Raw genomic sequence first — 22,344 nt, forward strand, 5'->3', positions numbered from 1 at the left:
TTTCGTTTTTCAGCGATAAAGGAAACTGAAGGCACCCAGCTCAAAAATGAACAAATCCAAGGCATTTGGTTGTGGGAGGGGCCAGGATTCGTAGTGCACTGGTTCCCCTCACATGACAGGACACCAACCGGGGACCCTAGGGGGCACTTGTAACAATTAAAAAAAAAAAGTCAAATACCTCCCAAGTCCATAGCTCCGTTCCTTTGGGTGCTGAGCCCCTCAAATCCCCCCCCCCAAAAAACCCACTGCCCACACCATTACCATAGCCCTTATGGCTGAAGGGGGGCACCTACATGTGGGTACAGTGGGTTTGGGGGGCGGTTTGGAGGTCTCCCATTTACCGCCACAAGTGTAATAGGTGGAGGGGGGGATTGGCCTGGGTCCACCTGCCTGAAGTCCACTGCACCCACTAACAACTGCTCCAGGGACCTGCATACTGCTGTGATGGAGCTGGGTATGGCATTTGAGGCTGGCATACAGGCTGGAAAAAAAGTTGTTAAAGTTGTTTTTTTTTTGATTGGAGGGGGTTAGTGACCACTGGGGGAGTCAGGGGTGGTCATCCCCAATTCCCTCTGGAGGTCATCTGGAGGCATATTTTCAAAGCACTTTGGGAGGCTAAGTTCCATAGGTTTCTATGGAATTTTGGGAGGCTAAGTGCTTTGAAAATGAGCTTGCTGGTCATTTAGGGCACTTTTTGGGACTTGTTCTTGAAAAAAAGGGTCCAAAAAAGTGACCTAAATTCGCGCGAAAAACACCTTTGTTTTTTCGATTATCGGCAGAAGGCGCCCATCTCTCCTTGGCTGATAAACACACCCTAGTCCCCCCTTCACCACGCTCCGACACGCCCCCGTCAACTTTGTTTGTTCCCGCAACGGAGTGCAGTTGAAGACGCCCAAAATCGGCTTTCGATTATACCAATTTGGGCGTCTTTTGTGAGATGGGCGCCTATCTCATGATTTGGGTCGAAATCTGGGCACCCATCATTTTCGAAAATAAGGCTGATAATCCAGCATCAACACACCTTAATCTTTGGGCACCTGCAGCAGTGATTTTTTTAGTTCAGCATAACATTTTAGTTCTAGTTCTTATTCAGTTACAAAATATATTATTTTTATTCTTATTTTATTCTGTTTCTTACACCGATCTTAATTCTAGTTTTTATTCAGTCCTCTCCCGAAAATTTTAGTTCTTATTCAATTTTTATTCCGGTCAAAAACTCATGAAACATTATTTCAGTTAATGTGAAATGGATACAATGGGGCCATTATTCAGACTGCTAATGCCAGATATTCGATGCCAGACCATTTCTGGTGATTAGCATTGAATATCCAGTTTATTTTTGGCTATTTTGAACTTAACTGGCCAAGCTGATATTTAGTTATGTTCAAAGTGGGCAAAGATAACTACCTATACATGTGGTCAAAGACTATGAGATAGCCGGTTATCCCCTGCTGAATATTGGTGGATAGCTGGTTTGAGGACTGATCCTGGCCGGTTAAGTGCTTTTGAATATCATCCGGAATAATTCTAGTATTTACTCAGTCCTCTTCTGAAAATTTTAGTTCTTATTCAGTTTTTCAGTCCATGCATATATGTGTTCCTCTTAAGCCATTTTCGTTAAGAAAAATGATTATTTATAGCTCTTATTCTATTTGGGACATTACATTTTCTATTCCTATTCAGTTTGTCTTTTGAAAAATAACCCCCAAAAGCATTATTTTAACTTCTAGTTCTCCTCACGAACTGAGGTTAAAATTTTTCATTCTGATTCTTATTAACAAAAATATCCCTAACATGCAGTTACATCAGCCATAGACCTGGTGTAACTGCAGAAGCCCAAATACAAAAAGAGTATATATAAATGACAGTATTCTGTAAGTTATGTGTGCAAATTGCAGCCCCACCCATGCCCCTCCTCCATGAATGTCACTTATATTGACCCTTAAAGAATAGCACTTAGGGGCATAGTTATCAATGTGGGTTACCTTTGAGATGTGGTATTTTACCACTAACTCATGCTGGCCATATTCAAAACCAGTTAACTGGCCAGGAACAGCACCTGACCAGTTAAATGATACTTAGCTGGTTATCCAGCAATATTCAGTGGGAGATAGCTGACTGTCTCCCACTGAATATTGCTAGTTAGTGAGTGTTTAGCAGATAGCCAGTTACATCGCACGATATTACCATCTGTCCGCCAATTTTCAGCACGTTGCCGGCTAAGGTTCAAGGCCAAATAGGGCCACATCAATAGTTGGTATATTTTTGGCCGGTTCAAACTTAAGCAGTCAATGTTGAATATCGGCTTGGTTGGTTAAGTTCAAGCTGGCCAAAAAGAAACCGGATATTTAATGCCGCTCACTGGAAATAGCCCGGCATTGAATATCCAGGCTCAGCGCTGACTGTGGGAGGCAGCCCCGCTAACTCCCATTATCTGAATATTGGCCTCATGGTATTTTAGCACAGGTCTCATTTTATGAAATGAGGCCTAGTTACTAGTAACTGGGGTTAACCATAAAATAACACATTATAATGGTAGCCCCGTTGATAAATTCCTCCCTTAGGAGTTTTGCCACCAGTTTATTTATTTATTTTTATTTTATTTATTGGGATTTATTAACCGTCTTTATGAAGAGATTCATTCAAGGCGGTGTACAGCAGGTACAGTTTAACATAAAACTTATAATTTTGTTAACAGCATAACAATAGTAAAATAACCAAGAATAAATATAAATCCAATAAATGAGGTAAACTTGAAAAAAGTAGATTGAAACCTAATAATAGAACTACCGTGAAACAGTAACAGAAATATACACATTTAGCAGCACTGGAATTCAAATACCAGAGATATAATACATTGTTAGCATAATATTAATACACCTAATAAACATGCATTAGAACATTGAACTAACAGAGATATGATGCTAAAGAATTTCTACACTATGGCTGTACCATATAGCTGAGGGACCAAGAGCAGATATATTATGGGAACAAGATGCGTGGTACAAAGTCAGTTGGGATAATTTGGTGGTTAGCTAAACTCAAGGCAAGTTCGTTGTATAGTTAAGCAAGAGATAAGAAACTGATGTAAGTTACAGCATGTAAGTGATATAAGTTAAGCATGTAAGTGTACACTTGCCTGCGAAAATGACAATATTCTGTAAACTTATGCACTCAAGTGGCATGTAAATGTGAATGACCTGTTATACAATTGCTCTTCATGTGACTTAGGCAGTAACATTGTTTGAAGCCTGGATGTGCCATTATTCTGCAGGGATGAAGCCATGAAAATTGCTGAAAGAGCTGTGAAGTGGAGATAGGTTAGTTGGTTGATGGCCCTCAGATTTTTCAGTGAGTCTTGACATGAACAGCTGGGAGCTAGAAACACCTGCTTCTGAATCCTTTCAGGTCTGTCAGGGCTTATAAGGGGTTAGGTTAGGAGCAGGGGTCAGGCTTCATCAGGGAAAGACTCTCTGGATACAGTCAGACTCAGGAAAGATGGTTATGTTTTCATTGCAGTGATACTATTGCACAAAACGTCAAGCACTCTAACATTTGCAAAAAAGGTTCTGTTAAAATTGGCACACCCAGTATTTATTTATTTATTACTTAAAGCATTTCTTACATTCTGTATTCCACAGGTGCCCGGGGTGTGGTACAACAAACACGTACACATTCCAGCTAAGCATAAAAAGCTACATCACAAATGCATTGCCTAACAGATTAAAACCAAATCACGTCATGAGTCAGCACATAAAGTAGTGCAGGGGTTGAGATGTAGAGGCTAATAAAATATAAAATAAGATATTTATTTACTGATAATAAAACTTCAATAAAGAAAAACAAGAGATCATCTGCTTACAATGTCCTGAATTCTACACAAGGAGGACCTCTTTGGGTCAATTCAGTATAGGGTGCCAAAAACTAGTTACCAAAATGCAGGCAAAACTCTGGTCGCGAAGCACTATTTTATAACAGTTTATGGTCACCCAGATGCCTTTATACGATAGAGTGTAACTTATGCCTGGTCAGTGGCAGGTATATGTGGTATGTTGTAAATGTTGCACTTAAGTTCGTAGCTTAATTATTTTGTAAACCATTGTGAATGAACTTAGTTCACAAACGTGGTATAAACCAAAAATAAATAAATAAAATACATGTTTGAATTTTCCCAATTCTGTTGCTTTGTATAAATGTGATATGGCATGGCAAAATGTCTATCTGAATTTTCTAGCATGAGTAGTAATTCTGGAGCTTTCTGGAAGATATGAAGATAAAATAAGACTGTGAATCCTGTTTTAGAGTTACAGATGTAATTAGGGAATTTTCTTTTCTTTTTGGTGTTACGTGATTTGCTAAATGAGAGGAAGTTACTGTTTAAAGAGAGTTTTCAATCTAGTAGCGGTGTACTCCAAATCTGCCCCAATGGGAAGCTTAGAAACCAAGGAGAGTGCTAGTAAAGAAGGGACTCTGTCTGGAAGCTCCTGGGAGTTCATTTTTGGAGTTGAATTGCAGAGGAAGCTTGTGCTGAAGGTTTCAGAAGGAGGCGTGCTGAGCTGGAGATCTAGAGGAAAGTGCTCACAAGGGTGTTTGCATTAGATAAGTGATAAGCAGATGTAACCTGGAGAAGTGGATTTCCATAAAGGTACCAATTTAACAAAGGTTAGGAGTGCCTGTCCATAGAGGAGACTCTAAGTACCTCAACTCCAGACCTAAGTAGGGATTAAGTACCACATACCAAAATAGGATGTGCATTAGAAGTCCACTCAATCTTAAGTTATCAAGACAAATCCTCTTAGCTTTTCTCAGATAAAAATATTTTTGAGATCAACTGGATCAGAGACCTTACAGAAAGAGGGTGGGCAGGAAGGTAGAATCATATGAGCTATGCTTTCCTTCAGTCTCTGTTCAAGTTGCAAAGGGGCACAGGCACATCCATTTGAATCAAGAGATTGCTTCTTAGCTGCAGGCACTCTGTTTTGGGTCCCAAGTGGCCCATTATAGCTTTGGTAACTGTTTCTAACACTTCCATTCCTTGTTTGTCTAAATTACTGTCTCTGGGTGTCACAGCCGTGTTTCAGAGCTAATTGATCTCCTGGAACCCCACTAATGATCCCAAGACTCCAGTAATCATAAATACTCCATTGCAGGTCAAGTGTGGAGAGAGCAGGATGCAGAGCCTCACTTACTCCAGGTTATATACTGTGACCTTCTGTGAACAGTCAAGGATGTCCTGGAGCAGACTTTCTGACACTGAATTCAGTAATTTCTAGGAAAAAGTACATGTTCACCTAAAAAAATAATAATAATAATGAAAACAATAAGGAAAAATTGGTGGGCAGAATATCACATGATGCATGTGACTGATGTTTGTGGCTTATTAAGCTATACATTATTCCAAAAAGCAGCATAGCACTAAACACAGAGAAACATGTACAAAGTATTTTATTCTCTAGAAGCACAGGGACAGGAACATGGCAAGAGATCCCCCCTCCCCTTTCACAGCCAGGGTTGTGGCACATGGTTAGCATAGAATCTGTTGACAGAAAAATTCCTTGTCTACAATTTGCTAATACCTAATAGTATACATTTTTAGTTTTTATTACTGAGAGGTAAGTGACTGACTTAGATATATTCCAATTATGAATCAAGCCAGGATTTTCTTGTATTGTCTGTTCAAGGATATGAGAAAAACAAAGTTTTCATTTGAGGTATAACTTTGTAAGAAACTGTCACTCATTTTGTCCCATGAAAACGTTCTACATAGTAGCTACATGTAACATCCGTTATAAGCAAAGGTTAAAAATTTTTTTTGGGTAAAATGGAATGATAAAGGTGCCTTTTTTTTTTTTTTACTAAGCTGCAGTCATGAATGGGCTTAGGGTGTCCTAATGTTGTTCTTCCCGTGCTCTAGGCCCATTTTCAGTGTATCCTTAAAAGAGGTATTTTCTATTTGTTGAAGAAGTGTAGAGGTTGAGATGCAAAATGTTAATATTATAACATGGCTATTTTAAAAAATTAACACTAGATAACGTACCACCTCCTATTTAGGAGACGCTAAGGACTCCTGCATTATGGATGCATTAGGAAGCTAGCGTACTGGTGATGTCAACTCACTTCTCTGTCAATTCTCCATCCTGACGCCCCTCTCAAAAAATAAATACTGCTCGCTTAGGACTGAAATAAATCAGTGATCCCCCCCCCAAGCCCTATTCTATAAGCCACGCCTAAAGTTAGGTGCAGTTTATAGAATAGAGCTTAAGCATAGGGATCGCGCTACATTTAGGTGCATCCATTTGCACCTACGAAAATGTGGTGCAAATGCCAGTGCCTACATTTAAGTGTGTAGCCCCAATTGCGTGCCTAATCCAAATCTACACCCATGTTCCACCCTGAACAACCCATTACCCTCCCATTGCTGCACCCCCTTTTCCATGTAAAATTTAGGCGCAGATCACCTAAATATCTAAACATACATCTTAGTTGATTCCAATTAGCATCAATAATTGCTTGTTAAAAAGCTGATTATTGGTGTTAATTGGCTCATTATTCAATTATGATTCACACACAATTCAGGCACTTGCCCATATTTGCGCATGCACCTCAAGGCATAGAATTAGGAGTTTAGTGCGCACAGATGGCAAAACTAATGCAAAACTCTTAAGCGCAGTGATTCTCAACCTTTTTTCAGTCGGGACACACTTGGTGGATGATGCTCGCATACGTGACACATGGCATACCTCACCCTCACGGACCTTTGGTCTGATACAGTGTGGCAGTTCTTAAGAAATGTAAACATTTCTGCATCCGCAAAAACTTTATGTCCCCCTGCCCCCAAAATGGATGCAGATCAGAGCTCACACATTTTCTCCAGGGAAGTTAACATTCCAAAACAAACAAACAAACAAACCAATTCTGATTTTCATGTCATTTGAGTAACAGCCACCGGTAATAGCAACATAATTCTCTCCACTATAAGGTACATTGTAAAATAGTACAAAACCTGAAAAACTCCTAACTCAACATAAATGTAGCAAAATGAATTAGTACCAATCATAGCACTAATTCTTATGATTCAAACATGAACCCTACCAAAAAAATAGGCAGGACTACAAATATTACATGGGGTCCTAGAACACCATTACATCTATTCCTGACAAAAGCAAATAGATAGATCTCAACACAGATGCAAACGGAATACTGTACCTCAGTCAATCATAAAACACAGCCAGACCCTCACCAAATACAGAACAAGGGTTCACAAATTAGAAATAGAATATAAAGAGAAAAATTAAACTGTGAACCCCAAGATTTCAAGCTAGGCATGTACCACAATGTGGGAGAAATGAAAACAAAATACAAATACATCCATGATGCATATTTCCCAAAGCTAATACATTCCACTTAAAAATACCAAATAAAACACTTTTTTTCTACCTTAGTTTTCTGGGCATTTTATTTTTCCATGCATATTGCTCACAGTGTCTTTTTCAGCGTTCCTTTCTTTCTTCTTCTCTCTTTCCGTGAGTGTTGTCCATTTGTACTTTTTCCACTTCCTATCTTTTTCCATTCCTGTAATACACCCATCTCTGACAAATGTCCTTTCTCTCTCTTCTGTCTGTCCACTTAGATTTCACCCTCTCACTCTTCAGTTCTCCATCTCTGTTTCAACTTCTACCTCCTCTCACCACCTAGCTCTCCTGTCTCACTCCTTCCATTGACTTCTATTCCCTTCTTTTTCAAACAAACACCCATTACTACACTTCTTCCCTCGGAGTCACCATCCTTTTCTCACGTATCTTCTTGACAATCCCCATGGTATCTCCCAAATGGCTCCACCTTTCTCTGTATCTTCTCTCTACCTTCTTGTACCCTTGTAGTCCAGCATATCCTCTTTCTTTCTCCACCCTCATTTATAGTCCAGCATCTCCATGCTCCCACCTTCACCCCTAACCCTCTCTATTCTCTACACCCCTGTGGTCCAGCATCTGTCTGCCCCTCTCTCTCTCTCCCCTCTACACTCTTATGGTGCAGCAGTTCCCTGTTCTCTCTACCTTGTGCAGCGCTGCGTATGCCTTGTAGCGCTATAGAAATGCTAAATAGTAGTAGTAGTAGTAGTACCTTCCCTTCCACCCATATGGTGCATCAACTCCCTGTCTGCTCTCCTTTTCCCCTTTACCCCTATGATACACAGCAAGTCCCTGTTCCCTCACCCTTCTCCTCCACCCCTATGGTCCAGCAGCTCCATATCCTCTCTCTCCCTCCCCTCACAAAATGTGCAGTTTCATTGCTCAGCAAGGCAGCATCTCCAAGGGGAGCTTGGCCGCAGAAAACCCAGCCCATTGTCAGAAAAGGAAGCTACAAAAACTCCCAGTGCTGTGCTCCTTCCCAAATTGTGTAGGCAAAAACCATGTACCAGAAGTAAAAGCTTGCTAAGTGTTGTTTACTGTGTACAAAACCCAGGAAGGAGCATGACATCATGGTTTGTGTTGCTGCATTTCCTGTGGAATCGTTAACTTGCTGCCCTGGCCGACCAGGAGCCTTTTCTCAACCAGGTCCTGCGCATAAACAGGAAGTTGCATCAGGTGGGTGGGACCTGGTGAGAAAAGGTTCTGGATTGGCCCTGGCAGCAAAGAAAAGATTTGAAATAGCTGGAGGTGAGAGGAGGGAAGAGGTGCTGGTCTCATGCATGCATGGGGGCAAGGAATAGATGAGAGAGAAAACAAAAACAGTGATGGCACACCACTGCAGCTGCTGTTTTTAATGTGCTGGTCCTGTGACACACCTCCCGGTTTTTTGCAGCATACTGGTTGAGAACCACTGCTTTAACGCATCCTGAGTTACACCATTTTTCCCGTATTAAGTGAGTGTTAGTGCTGAATGTGGCCTAGTAAGATGGCCCCAAAGATAGCAAACAATAATGCCAAACAGTGGGCTAATACTAAAGTGTTTTTATGAAAGGGCAACAGGTGAATTTCATATTGTGAATAATTCACAAGTGAAACTGATAAGTTCTGCACTGTTTATCATTGCCATTAAAAATTATCAGGTTATACTACCACTACTACTATTAAACCTTTAGATTGTGCTAGAGGATATATACAGCCCTGTACCCAGGTACACAAAAGTGGAGTGAAAGAGTAGCTGGACAACCAAGAAAGCCATGTTCAAATCCTACTGCGACTCCTTGTGATCTTGGGCAAGTCACATAGGGGTCACTTCAAGAAGGGTCACCTAAAGTTAGGTACTTCAATTTTGTGCACTAACTTCCATATTTTATAAAAGTCACCAAAAATTGCAGGCACAATTTAATTGAAAATGACCAATTAGTGCTAATAATTGGCTTTTTAACAAGCAATTACTACTACTACTACTACTACTACTACTTATCATTTCTATAGTACTACTAGACGTACGCAGCACTGTACACTTGAACATGAGAGACAGTCCCTGCTCGACAGAGCTTACAATTTAATTAGGACAGACAAACAGGACAAATAAAAGATAAGGGAATATTAAAGTGAGGATGATAAAATAAGGGTTCTGAACAAGTGAATAAGGGTTAGGAGTTAAAAGCAGCATCAAAAAGTTGGGCTTTTAGCTTAGATTTGAAGACGGCCAGAGATGGAGCTTGACGTACCGGCTCAGGAAGTCTATTCCAGGCATATGGTGTAGCAAGATAAAAGGAACGGAGTCTGGAGTTAGCAGTGGAGGAGAAGGGTGCAGATAAGAGAGATTTACCCAGTGAACGGAGTTCCCGGGGAGGAATGTAGGGAGAGATGAGAGTGGAGAGGTACTGAGGAGCTGCAGAGTGAATGCACTTATAGGTCAATAAGAGGAGTTTGAACTGTATGCGGAAATGGATAGGAAGCCAGTGAAGTGACATGAGGAGAGGGCTAATATGAGCATAACGACACTGGCGGAATATTAGTTGTGCAGCAGAATTTTGAACAGATTGCAGAGGAGAGAGACGACTAAGTGGGAGACCTTTGAGACGCAAGTTGCAATAGTCTAAGCGAGAGGTGATAAGAGTGTGGATGAGGGTTCTGGTAGTGTGCTCAGAAAGAAAAGGGCAAATTTTGCTGATATTATAGAGAAAGAAATGACAGGTTTTAGCAGCCTGCTGAATATGTGCAGAGAAGGAGAGGGAGGAGTCAAAGATGACCCCAAGGTTACGAGCTGATGAGTCAGGAAGGATGAGAGTGTTATCCACAGAAATAGAGAATTAAGGAAGAGGAGAGGTTGGTTTAGGGGGAAAGATAAGAAGCTCAGTCTTGGTCATGTTTAGTTTCAGATGGCGATGAGACATCCAGGCAGCAATGTCAGACAGGCAAGCTGATACTTTGTCCTGGATTCCTGCTGAGATTTCTGGTGTGGAGAGGTAGATCTGGGAGTTATCGATGTAAAGATGATACTGAAAACCATGGGATGAGATCAGAGTACCAAGGGAAGAAGTATAGATGGAGAAAAGAAGAGGTCCCAGGACAGATTCCTGAGGTACACCAACTGACAGTGGGATAGAAGTGGATGAGGATTCACCAGAGTATACACTAAAAGTACAATGGGAGAGATAAGAAGAAAACCAGGAAAGAACAGAGCCCTGAAATCCAAGTGAGGACAGGGTATCAAGGAGTAGGCTGTGATCAACAGTGTCAAAAGCAGCAGATAGATCAAGAAGGATGAGAATAGAATAGAGACCTTTGGATCTGGCCAGGAATAGGTCATTGGAGACTTTAGCAAGAGCTGTTTCAGTTGAATGAAGAGGGCGAAAGCCAGATTGAAGTGGATCAAGAATAGCTTGAGATGAAAAAAAGTCAAGACAGCGGCGGTGAACAGCACATTCAAGTATCTTGGATAGGTTAGGGAGGAGGGAGATGGGGCGATAGTTGGAAGGACAGGTAGGGTCCAATGAAGGTTTTTTAAGGAGTGGTGTGACTAGCACTAAATAGATTTAATTAGTATTTAAGCACATAAATTTAGGCGCGGGATCTGTGCCTACATTTTAGATTTGGCCCCAAAAAGTGGGCGTAGAAATGGAAGGGTCATGGGTGTTTGGGGGAGGGACATGGGCGTGGTTTATATGTGCAATTTGGGCAACGTGCCTAGGCATTTGCACCACTTTTTAATTGGTGTAAATGGTAGGAGCTAAATTTATACACAACCCCAGTGCCTAAGTGATTTTTTATAAACCGCTCCTAAATTTAAGCGCGGCTTATAGAATAATGCTTTTTTCGGCGCCAATGTTTTAGGTGCTATATATAAATTCAACCCCCAGCACAAATATTACATAATGGTAATTAAGTCTGTAATTGCTGTAATAGAATACTAATGCAAGTTGGCATTTAGGTACGCCCACTTACGCCATATTTCTGGCAGGTGTAAATGCATGCATGTAAGTGCAGCACACTGTGCATGTAACTAATAGCATCCTTTGACTTGCACTTTAGAATAGTTAGAATACATATGAGACCCGTCCATGCCCCTCCCACATGAATGCCCCCTGTACAGTTACACCTTTACACCTGCACTTTATAGAACAGGGTCACAACTCACATGTGTAACTGCAAATTAGTGCCAATCAGAGCTAGTTAAGACCAACTATTGATCGTTATTACCATTTAAGTGGTACTTACTATTCTGTAACTATGCTCGAAACCGCACACATAACTGTGCACCATTTATAGAATTAGAAGGTTAACTCTCCACTGCCTCAGATGCAGGCTTAGGTTGTAAGTCCTCTAGGGACAGGGGAACACCTACTATGTCTGAATATAACTCACCTTTAGTTATCACATAAAAAGCAAGCTTCACATACCAAGCTACAAGGAAATGGAATTCCCTACCAAAGTCACTCAGATATGTTACCGACTACTTGGAATTTCGTAAATTGTTGAAAGCATTCTTATTTAGTGAATTCCTCGCCACTGTTGGTGATTGTTATTTTTTTAGTTAATTTGTTATTTCTGAATGAATCATCTTACTGCTTTGATGTTTTTATCTATTATTGGTTTGATTTTTGTTATAGCTCTCTTATTGTAATTTGCTTTAAAAGTTTGATGTAAGCCACATTGAACCCAAACTTGGTTGGGATAATATGGTGTACAAATGCTGTTCATAAATAAATAAATAATTCAAATAAATATGCTGTGAGGAGCTTACAGTGTAGTCATGGTAGACAGACAGGGCAATAAGGGGGTAATTTTGTAAATGATTTTCTGCATGTGAAGCATGTTTTAACAATGAAAGCATGATCACTATGATGCAAGCCTTAAAGAAGCAGTGTCAAAAGCTTGGGTGAACAGAGCAAGGATGAGTTGCGAGGTATAATTTTAAGAGCGCATTTGTGTGCTAATTGGGGATATTCTAGGAGCTTTTTCTAGAAAGACACATGTGTGGCCTTTATATTTAAAAAAAAAAAAAAAAGCATAAACCAGTTGCTTTTAAAACCATTTTCCATAGGCTCCCTATTGTAAAATAGCTTGATAAGCTTGTAGGAAAACCAGAGATAGGATTTAAATTATGGTTAAGGGTTGGCATTTAATTAAATACAGGGACCACTTTATCTAATTGGGTAAAGTTGCAAGAAATTGAATCTTTGTCCCATGCTGCACTGCCAGCACTAGGTCTTTCTGTGGTCATGCACCTGAGAGGCTTGCTACTTTTTTCAGCAGAAGGAAGTAGACCATTAATGCTGACTGTAAGGCTGTTTTCCTAAATGCTCACTTAGGATCTTGTGGGACAGGGAGCAGCTCATGTTAGGGAGCTGCAGAGGGGGCAGGCAGAGAGTTCTTCTTTGCCAAGGAAGACATATCAACCCTATGATAAAAAGTGACAAGAATGTAACGTTAAATCATTCAATTCTCTTTTTTTTTTTCTCACGTGTTGCTTTTTTCTCTCTGGGTGCAGTTTCTTACAGGCAAATAGCAACATAAAATGCATTTTCTCTCTTGTTCCTTTCCCAACTCTCTACAATGAAATATGTTTAATGCATAATAAGATTATCTAAATGCACTTTTCATTCCTCTGGCCTTTCCCTGAGCCTCCAGAGCAGAAACAAGGCCATGTAATAGGAATTATTTCTTTAGAGGTAGCAACACCCAACGCTGTACTTGAGTATGTGAGTCTCTGAGTCCCAAGAAATCTATGTATGTTCCCTCCCCAATAACATTAGAAGATATTAATCTTATAGAAAAAATCATGTCCTCCTTTAGTGCATGAGCGTCAGTGACACTCGTCTTCCTCCCTGCCTCCGAGGGCCCCAGTTGGTATGGCCGTTTTCATCTGAGCAGCAGCCAGCAAGGTTGAAATGCTACATACACCTGTTTAAGCACTGAAAATATCATTTGTTTAGAAAATAAAGTAATATATTAATTGTCCTGTGGTGTTTTCTATGTAATATCAAAGCTTTTTTTCCCCTTACCTTTGTCATCTTTTGAAGTGTATCAGACATACTCTGCAGGAGACAAGCAGAGTGGATTTCTCTTGCAGTTTCGCAGAGGATAGCAGAGCCTCCATCAAGGCTGCTGATGGTTATTTTTGGTATATTACTCCTCTTTTCAAAGTAATTGATGTTTTATTAAGAAGTAAATGTAAACAAAAATTTTATGCCCTTAAGAGGTGAATAGCACTATCTCCCATCAACCCCAGTAATATTTTTGCAGTTGTCTTTTCAGTTATCTAGACTGAAGTGCTGCTTTAAGGATATCTTTGTGGCGCAGATAATATATTCTGCAAATATGTATAAGCAACAGAACAGCATGATCCTATAGCAGAGCGACACCCTCAGATGGAAGAAACTATTTTAAAAGCATTTTATGCATATAAAGCAATGCTTTAGGTACATAAATATGTAATACACAGTTTTGGAAACACCTATGAGGGTAAAAGGATGGTCTGAATGGACTGAATGGAAGCATTCCTAGGGGCAGGATTAGGGAGGGAATAGCATTTATGCACATACTTTAGAAAATATGCACATATAACATAGTAACATAGTAGATCCCCCTCTCTACTACCTGAAGACAATTAGAGCTCCCAACCAGACCCCCCCCCACCCCTTGAAGCCACTCCCCAGGCCTATTATGGATATACTTGGTGGTCTAGAGGCTCCTACGGGCAAGAACAATGCCCACTCACTCCTTTGTATAGCATCCATATTGCACACACCTTTATGATAATCATACCTTCCAGAGTTATTAGATTTATGATTCACTAAGGGTGGGGTGGGGGGGGGGGATTCTATAGAGTGGTGCCTTCAGGTAGATGTCAATTATGTGTGTCAAAGGTGCCATCAAATTGACAGTTAGGCACTCATTTTTGAAAGACAAAAACATCCAAAAAATGTTATAAAGCAGCATTTGGATGAATTTCTTCTCAAAATGTCCAAATTCGTATTTTTGAAACCTATTTTGCAGAATTTTATTAACTATGTAATTCATCTGCAGTGTGTCCACATCACAAGGATATGTGTTTGGGGTGTTTCGTGGGTGGGATTAGGGTGTTCCTAACACTTGGATGTTTTACAGCCATAATGGAACAAAACGAAAACATCTAGGACTAAAATTTCAATGTTTTGATCTAGACCTGTTTTTAGAATGAATAAGGCACAAAAGGTGCCCTAAATGACTAGATGACCACTGGAGGGAATCAGAGATGACCCCCTTACTCCCCCAGTGGTAACTGACCCCCTCCCACCCTCCAAAGATGTGAATACAAATAGTACTTACCAGCCTGTATGACAGCTTCAGATGTTGTAGTGAGTTTTATTAGAGCAGCAAGCAGGTCCAAGTTCCTGGAGTAATGTAGTGGTTAGTGCAGTGCGCTATAGAGAAGGGGACCAAGGCCCATATCTCACTCTGCCTGTCACACTTGTGGTGGAAACTGTGAGCCCTCCAAAACTTACTAAAAACCTACTGTGCCTGTATATAGGTGACCCCTTCACCCATAAGACCTGTTGTGGGTAGTGGGTTTGGGTGGATTTGGGAGGGCTCAGCAGACAAGATAAGGGGATGTGTACCTGGGAGTTTTTATATGAAGTCCACTGCAGTGCCCCTAGGGTGCTCCATTTCCCTCCTGGGATGTCTGAGTGATCAGTCTACTAAGAATATTGGCTCCTCCTAAATTCCAATGGCTTGATTTTGTACGTTTTGCACTTGGAACTTTTTTTTTTTTTTTAATGGGCCAAAACGATAAGTGCACAGAGCAAAAAACCATCTAGCATGCTGTTTTGAAAATGGCCATATTTCCTATTTGGATATGAGACGTTTAGCGCAAAACGTCCAAGATCTTACTTAGATGTCATATCGAAAATGTTCCTCCATGTGCACTAGTTCTATTCAATAAGGTAGCGCCTATGTGCCATATCATCTAACTTCAAGGGGTTGTACATATGGGTGGAGCATTGGTGGGTCATGGGCGTACCTTCTAGTGAGACAGACAGTTTATGGAATATTATAAACAAGGCAACATCACTTGATGCAGCTATGTGTGCCAACTTATGCCTGTCAGAGATATGGTGTAAGAGAACGTGCCTACACATGGATGCGTCAATGCCAACCTTATACTAGTGTTCTACAACAGAGTCTTGGCACCAAGATGGCATTCTAGAATTGACACTAAGACCTGGCATTGAGGCGCCTAGACTGAGGTGCCAACGTATAGAATTGCCCTTCACTTTATTGCAGTTTTGTCATATTTTGCTCATACTGTCCTGACCTGAAGAAGGAGGCTTTTAATTTCTGAAAACTAGTAAAAAAATTTATTCTTATTCCATCTTAAACTCTTTTTGTTTGTTTAGATTTATTAACTTTTATTTCTAAAGTTATTGGATTGACATTCCCATTTATTACCTTCCAAATATGAAGGTCCAGATGTAATAAAGGTCCATTTCTATTAAAAACTACGTCATTTCATAGCTCCCCAGTGAAATGACATAAGGATTAACATTTTGGCTAGTCTGATTGAAAAAAATAAGGCTTCTTTTCTACGAAGGGCCTGATTCCCAAGGTTTTTCTCTCACCTGTGCCAATGGAAAAAGACCCTGATGAATTAGGCTGTGGAAGTGCATTTGTTAGGGTATATTTGGTTTGTTAGTACTTCTTAAAAAATGTAGTACATTTAATTTAACATTATTATACAAATTAATATGCTTCCAGTTGATTTTGTGCATGTTAAAAAGTTCTCATATATGTTAAATTTATTTATTAAAAATGAATGTTTAAAATGAATGTAAAAAAGTCTGAAAAATTGGGAAACAGTCTGAAAAATCTGAAAATGTATTGAAACCCTTTTTTAAAAAAATGTTGTTTAAGGATGAACAAATGAACTAGGCAGAATATAAAACCATCAGAACCATAGTCAATACTATGCTTACAATCATAAGAGTATTTCAGTGGTTCCCAAACTTGATCCTGGAGGCACCCCAGCCAGTCAAGTTTTTTGGATATCCACAATGAATATTCATGAGACAGATTTGCGTGCAATGGAGGTAGTACATGCAAATATCTCTCATGAATATTCATTGTGGATATCCCAAAAACGTGACTGGCTGGGATGCTTCCAGGACCAGGTTTGGGAACACTGGAGTATATCATTAGAGTATACATAGCATGAAACCCTTTTGCTTGTGCACATCCTTAAATCAGTCCTTAGCTATTGCTTTTTCATCAAGGGGACACTTATCAACAGTTAATACATGCTAAACACACATTATTCATTGTAGGGCCCATTTTACCAATAATGTTGAAGTTGTTAAGGTTGTTGGGTGGGGGAACCATTAACCAATAGCATACACTAAGTTTTTCCACCTATTACTGCTCAGGAGGGGATCATGAGGGCACACAGCATTCTCAGACCACGCTTTGCTATCACACAGACACATCCTTCACAGCCTCCCAAAGCAGAAAAAAAGAGGGGCAGAATCGAAAGGGGCACCCAAGTTTTCCTGAGGACATTCTCACAGCACACCCCAGCGAAGGGGCAGGGAAACACGTATTATCGAAACAAGATGGGCGTCCATCTTTTGTTTCGATAATACAGTCGGGGATGCCCAAATCGCGAAATTTAGGTCGACCTTAGAGATGGTCGTCCTTAGAGATGGTCGTCCCCGATTTTTGCTGATAATGGAAACCAAGGATGCCCATCTCAAAAATGACCAACTCTAAGCCATTTGGTTCTGGGAGGAGCCAGCATTTGTAGTGCGCTGGTCCCCCTAACATGCCAAGACACCAACCGGGCACCCTAGAGGGCACTGCAGTGGACTTCAGAAATTGCTCCCAGGTGCATAGCTCCCTTACCTTGTGTGCTGAGCCCCCCAACCCCCCCCCCCAACCCACTCCCCACAACTGTACACCACTACCATAGTCCTTAGGGGTGAAGGGGGGCACCTATATGTGGGTACAGTGGGTTTCTGGTGGGTTTTGAAGGGCTCACATTTACCACCACAAGTGTAACAGGTAGGGGGGGATGGGCCTGGGTCTGCCTGCCTGAAGTGCACTGCACCCACTAAAACTGCTCCAGGGACCTGCATACTGCTGTCATGGAGCTGGGTATGACATTTGAGGCTGGCATAGGGGCTGGAAAAAATATTTAAAATAAAAAGTTTTGAGGGTGGGAGGGGGTTAGTGACCACTGCGGGAGTAAGGGGAAGTCATCTGGTCATTTAGGGCACATTTTTGTGGCTTGTTGTAAGAAAAAAAGGACCAAATAAAGTCGTCCAAGTGTTCGTCAGGTACGCCCTTCTTTATTCCATTATGGGTTGAGGACGCCCATGTGTTAGGCACGCCCCAATCCCACCTTTGCTACGCCTCCGACACACCCCCTGTGAACTTTGGTCGTCCCCGCGATGGAAAGCAGTTGAGGATGCCCAAAATCGGCTTTCGATTATGCTGGTTTGGGCAACCCTGTGAGAAGGACGCCCATCTTGCGATTTGCATCAAAAGATGAGCACCCTTCTCTTTCGAAAATAAGCCTGAAAATGAACTCTACATTTGGTACCAAAATTGATGGTTACTCTGCCATGCCATTTACTAGTATCAGAAGCAAAATAGTTGTATGGTATGTTCTTGAGTGTGCCTGGGTTCTGAGTATAATCTGTGTTTTGCTTCCTTTGTTTTTACCATGCTTCAGTCGTTGCTGTGATAAGAAAAGCTGTGGGAACAGGAATGAGACTCCATCTGATCCAGTCATCATTGACAGGTAGGGAAGATGTCTCCTGTTAAGCTACTCATGACCATTGAGGCTTATGGGTTGTGGGAGTTTTAAAGTCATGCGAATGAAGCCCTGTCCACCTGCATGTGTTCTGCACACACAGAATTACTGCACACGTGGTAAATCATTGGAATCGTTCCCTTTACTAGAAAATGGAAGTGGTTTCATAGAAGGGTTGAATGCTCCAGTAACACATCCTCCACATTCAAACAGCAATGATGTTGTACACATTCAGGGGGGGGGGGGGGGGTATTAACATGGGCTACCGTTAATATGGGTTATTTTACTGTTAACCCCATTTATTAGTAACTAGGTCTCACTGCATTTAATGGGACCTGTGCTAAAATAGCATCAGGTAGTTGTAAAATAACACATCTTAATGGTAGGTCATATTGATAACTATAGCCCTGAGTGTTCTCCAGGCACAGTGCTGTACTTTAAGGGTCCTGGTTTGTAAGGCCAGAAACTGTTGAATACGAATGATTCAGAAATATTTCAAGTGCATGACAAAACTAAATTTTAAAGTAGGAATGCGTATTTATCAGTGCAAAATCAATTAAACACGTTATCAGCGCAAAATTAATTTAACAGATATAAAGCTATAAATTAGTGTACATACCCCTGGATTCTATAAATGGCTCACAAATTTCTGCATGCAAAATTGCATGCTATCCTGAGATGCTCACGCAACTAAATTGGCTAACAAGCCAATTAGCGCCAATAACTGGGTGCTAACAATCAATCATGTGTGATAATTAGCAACAATTTATATTTGCATGTGCATCTTGCTAAGCGCTATTCTATAAAGATCTGCAAGCAAATCTTATAGCATGCAACTCAAATAGGGGTGTGGCCATGGGAGGGGTGTGGCTATGGGAGGGGCATAGACAGGTCAAAGGTATTCACTGAGGCTCCTTTTACTAAGCGGCCGCTCGCTATACAGGAAGTACAGCCAGGCTACCGTAGCAGCCCGGCGATACTTCCAACCCCTAGTGCGTCGTTATTTCCGGTACTACAAAATTTTATTTATTTTTGTATTGCCAGAGCGAACCCGACAGTAATCGGGCAGTGCCGTGCGCTGCCTGGTTACTGTCGGGTTAGCGTGGGAGCAGAGGGTAAGGGCTGCCCCCAAAATGGCCGCACAGCATGTTCTTTACTTGCCACACAGCCATTTCCTGTAGGAAACTGAGACATTCCTTTTACCAGCTGCGGTAAAAGGGGGCCTCAGTACGTGTGAAAAACACGTGCCGATGCCAGCGCAGGCCCCCTTTTGCCGCAGCTTGGTAAAAGGGACCCTAAAGATGAGCCCAGTATTAACTGAATACCAGGGATCCATGCCTAAGTTACATATCAAGTTTTATACCAGGTTTCAGTTGGTGTAATTCCTCGTACGCAAAATTGGACATGGAAGTCTGCTCTGTGTGCTATTCTACTAATGATACCCAGCTCGAAGCGCTGTTTATAGAATAGCGCTCCATGCAGATTTTTTCAGTGGTGTTTTTTGAGTGCCATTTTCTGAATCTAGTCCATAATCTTGATTTGTATGTGTTCAAAATGTTTTCTTAATTTAAATGTATAAAGCGAACTGTCAAAAGCCCACAAATGTGTGTGTGTGTGTGGGGGCGGGGGGGGGGGGGACTGAATGAAAATCCCTCATTTAAAGTGCTTGGAGTTACTCATTGCTCTTTGTTAAGTGTGTTTGAATTCCATCAGTGCTTGTATCAGGCTTTGTGTGTTCTGTTTATACTGTGGGAATGAGAGAAAAACAGGCTAGGCTATTGTCTATATATGCTGCAAAAGAAATATTAAAATGCCATAAAAATTTGAAGTTTTGTAACAACAAAAAGGAGCTGTTGTTAATGGTAATCGTTCTTGTAGTCTAAAGCTGTTAATAGTGATAAAAATTGCAGCAGGGCACACAGGAGTCTAACAGATGTGGCAAGGGTAAACAGTATGGAAGCAGCAGATCCTTCGTTTGGTTGATGTTATGTCACCCTAAGATTGAGATGTTAGGTACTAGGGAAGCGTAACATGAATTGGTTTCCACAGTGCAATTAGTGATTATTAGTATTTGCATTCTGGTTTAGAAAATTTACATGGAGATGCTTATTTCACAGGTAAGTTGAAAAAGGCATGTTCTAAGGTCAGCACTGTTCCATGATAGAGAAAATTGGTACACTGTGGTTACGTGCCAACACTTCCTGATATAAACAGTCAAAGCTATGTGGCAAATGATTTAAAATTAGCTACAAAAAAATGAGGTAGAAAATCAAGTGGCCTAAGAGGATATAGATTGACCTTACAATTCAATTCTCACACATGCTTTTGCTACTGCACATCCTTCATGTGTGTTTCTCTCTCTCTCTCTCTCTCTCTCTCTCTCTCTCCTTTTCTCATAAGAACATAAGAATAGCCATCCTGGGTCAGACTAATAGTCCAACTTGCCCAGTATCCTGCTTCCAACAGTGGCCAATCCAGCCAGGTCACAAGTACCCCTCTCTTCTCACCTTTGCTTCTCCTCTCCTTTCTTCTATTCCTTATTTCCATTCCCCTTATTTTATTTCAGGAGTCTCTGGCTATCCTTTGTTCTCCCCCTCACTTTCACTGTCTCTTCCCTCTCCCCTCCTTTATAACTTTATGTTCCCTTTTTTCCCTTTAATATTCATTCACAGTCTCTCGGTGACTTTGTCAAGTATGATTTATAGTAGTTATGATACCTGCTTTTTAGTGTAAGAACATTACTGTCACCGCCATATACTCTTGCTCACGATTCTGGATGCAGCTGGCAAACTTTACCAGGGGCCTCTGCCCTTCCTCTCCATTCTCAAACAGAAACTCTTGTGGCAGTAGTACCTGGCACAGTTAGGATTGCAGGCTGCTCACAGAAATCAGAGAGGATGCATGCTTCAGGTTGGAGGCTGCCTGCAGACAGGGCTTTGATGTGATCTGAGTGATAGCCCCTGTTGCCATGGATATAGAGCAGCCTGGACACATGCTGTTATCACAGCATCCTTCCCTCCTAGCAGAGGCATGTCAGACAGAATGGTCTCCTGCGGTACCTCTGTGTGTCTGTGGTCTTTAGAAAAGCCTCCTTCTTTACCAGAAAACAAGCACTTTGGGCAGTCCCTTTGTTGGACCCTGAATTGCTATCGATTGGCAGGTCTCAGAGGAAGAGATGTCTCTCTCTTTCTCTATGTGATCAGCAGAACAGAGTGAGTTTTCATCTGTGAGCACTCTTATACAAGTGATACAGCAGGCAGAATATTTATAAAGCACTTTTCCTGGTGTGTGAGAGATGGGAATGGACAGAGAATGGAGGAGGCAATCATTTCTGTAGACGTACGCAACACAGTGCACTAAATATGTAAGAGACAGTCCCTGCTCAACAGAGCTTACAATCTAATCAAGACAGACAAATAAGAGATAAGGGAATTACTTAAGGTGGGCTGAGAAAACAGACATGGGTACTGAACAAGTGAATAGGAATTAGGAGTTAAAAGCAGTCTCAAAATGGCGGGCTTTTAGCCTAGATTTGAATACGGCCAGAAACAGAGCTTGTCATACTGATTCAAGAAGTCTATCTCAGGCATATGGTGCAGCAAGATAAAAGGAACAGAGTCTGGAGTTGGCAGTAGAGGAGAAGGGTACAGATAAGAGAGATTCAACCGATGAACAGAATTCACAGGGAGGAGTGTAGGGAGAGATAAGAGAGGAGAGGTGGTGAGGAGTTGCAGAGTGAATGCACTTGTAAGTCAATACGAGGAGTTTGAACTGTATGTGGAAACGGATAGGGAGCCAATGAAGTTACTTGAGGAGAGGGCTAATATGAGCACAGTGACACTAGTGGAATATAAGTTGTATAGTTGAATTTTGAACAGATTGAAAGGAAAAAAAATGGCTTAGTGGGAGACCTGTGAGAAGCAAAGAAAAAGAAATAAAAAACATGCATTGGCTTTTTAAAATAGGAATGAGAGATAGGAAGAGAGTCTCTGAAAGAACACTTCGGGGTTGATATTCATTGTGGGTTAGGTGAGCAGCAGAAGCTCCTGCCCGCTTAAACTACGCTGAGCAAGCCATCACCGAATTTCAGGAGCTTTTAACCATACAATTCCACTGAAAATCTGGTGTAACCACCAC

General features: G+C 41.1%; 1 protein-coding gene across 6 annotated transcripts in view; it reads left to right on the plus strand.

Annotated features, from left to right (window-relative positions):
* The window catches only part of EBF4 (EBF family member 4), a 470,543-nt gene that overhangs the window by 140,558 nt on the left and 307,641 nt on the right, over positions 1-22,344 (plus strand). For all 6 annotated transcript variants that reach the window (XM_030190928.1, XM_030190932.1, XM_030190933.1 and 3 more), the window contains exon 6: positions 18,127-18,195. In XM_030190928.1, the coding sequence (XP_030046788.1) occupies positions 18,127-18,195 (69 nt within the window). The remainder of the gene's footprint in view (positions 1-18,126; positions 18,196-22,344) is intronic.

This window comes from Microcaecilia unicolor, chromosome 2 (genome assembly GCF_901765095.1).
Source record: "Microcaecilia unicolor chromosome 2, aMicUni1.1, whole genome shotgun sequence".
Classification (NCBI taxonomy): domain Eukaryota; kingdom Metazoa; phylum Chordata; class Amphibia; order Gymnophiona; family Siphonopidae; genus Microcaecilia; species Microcaecilia unicolor.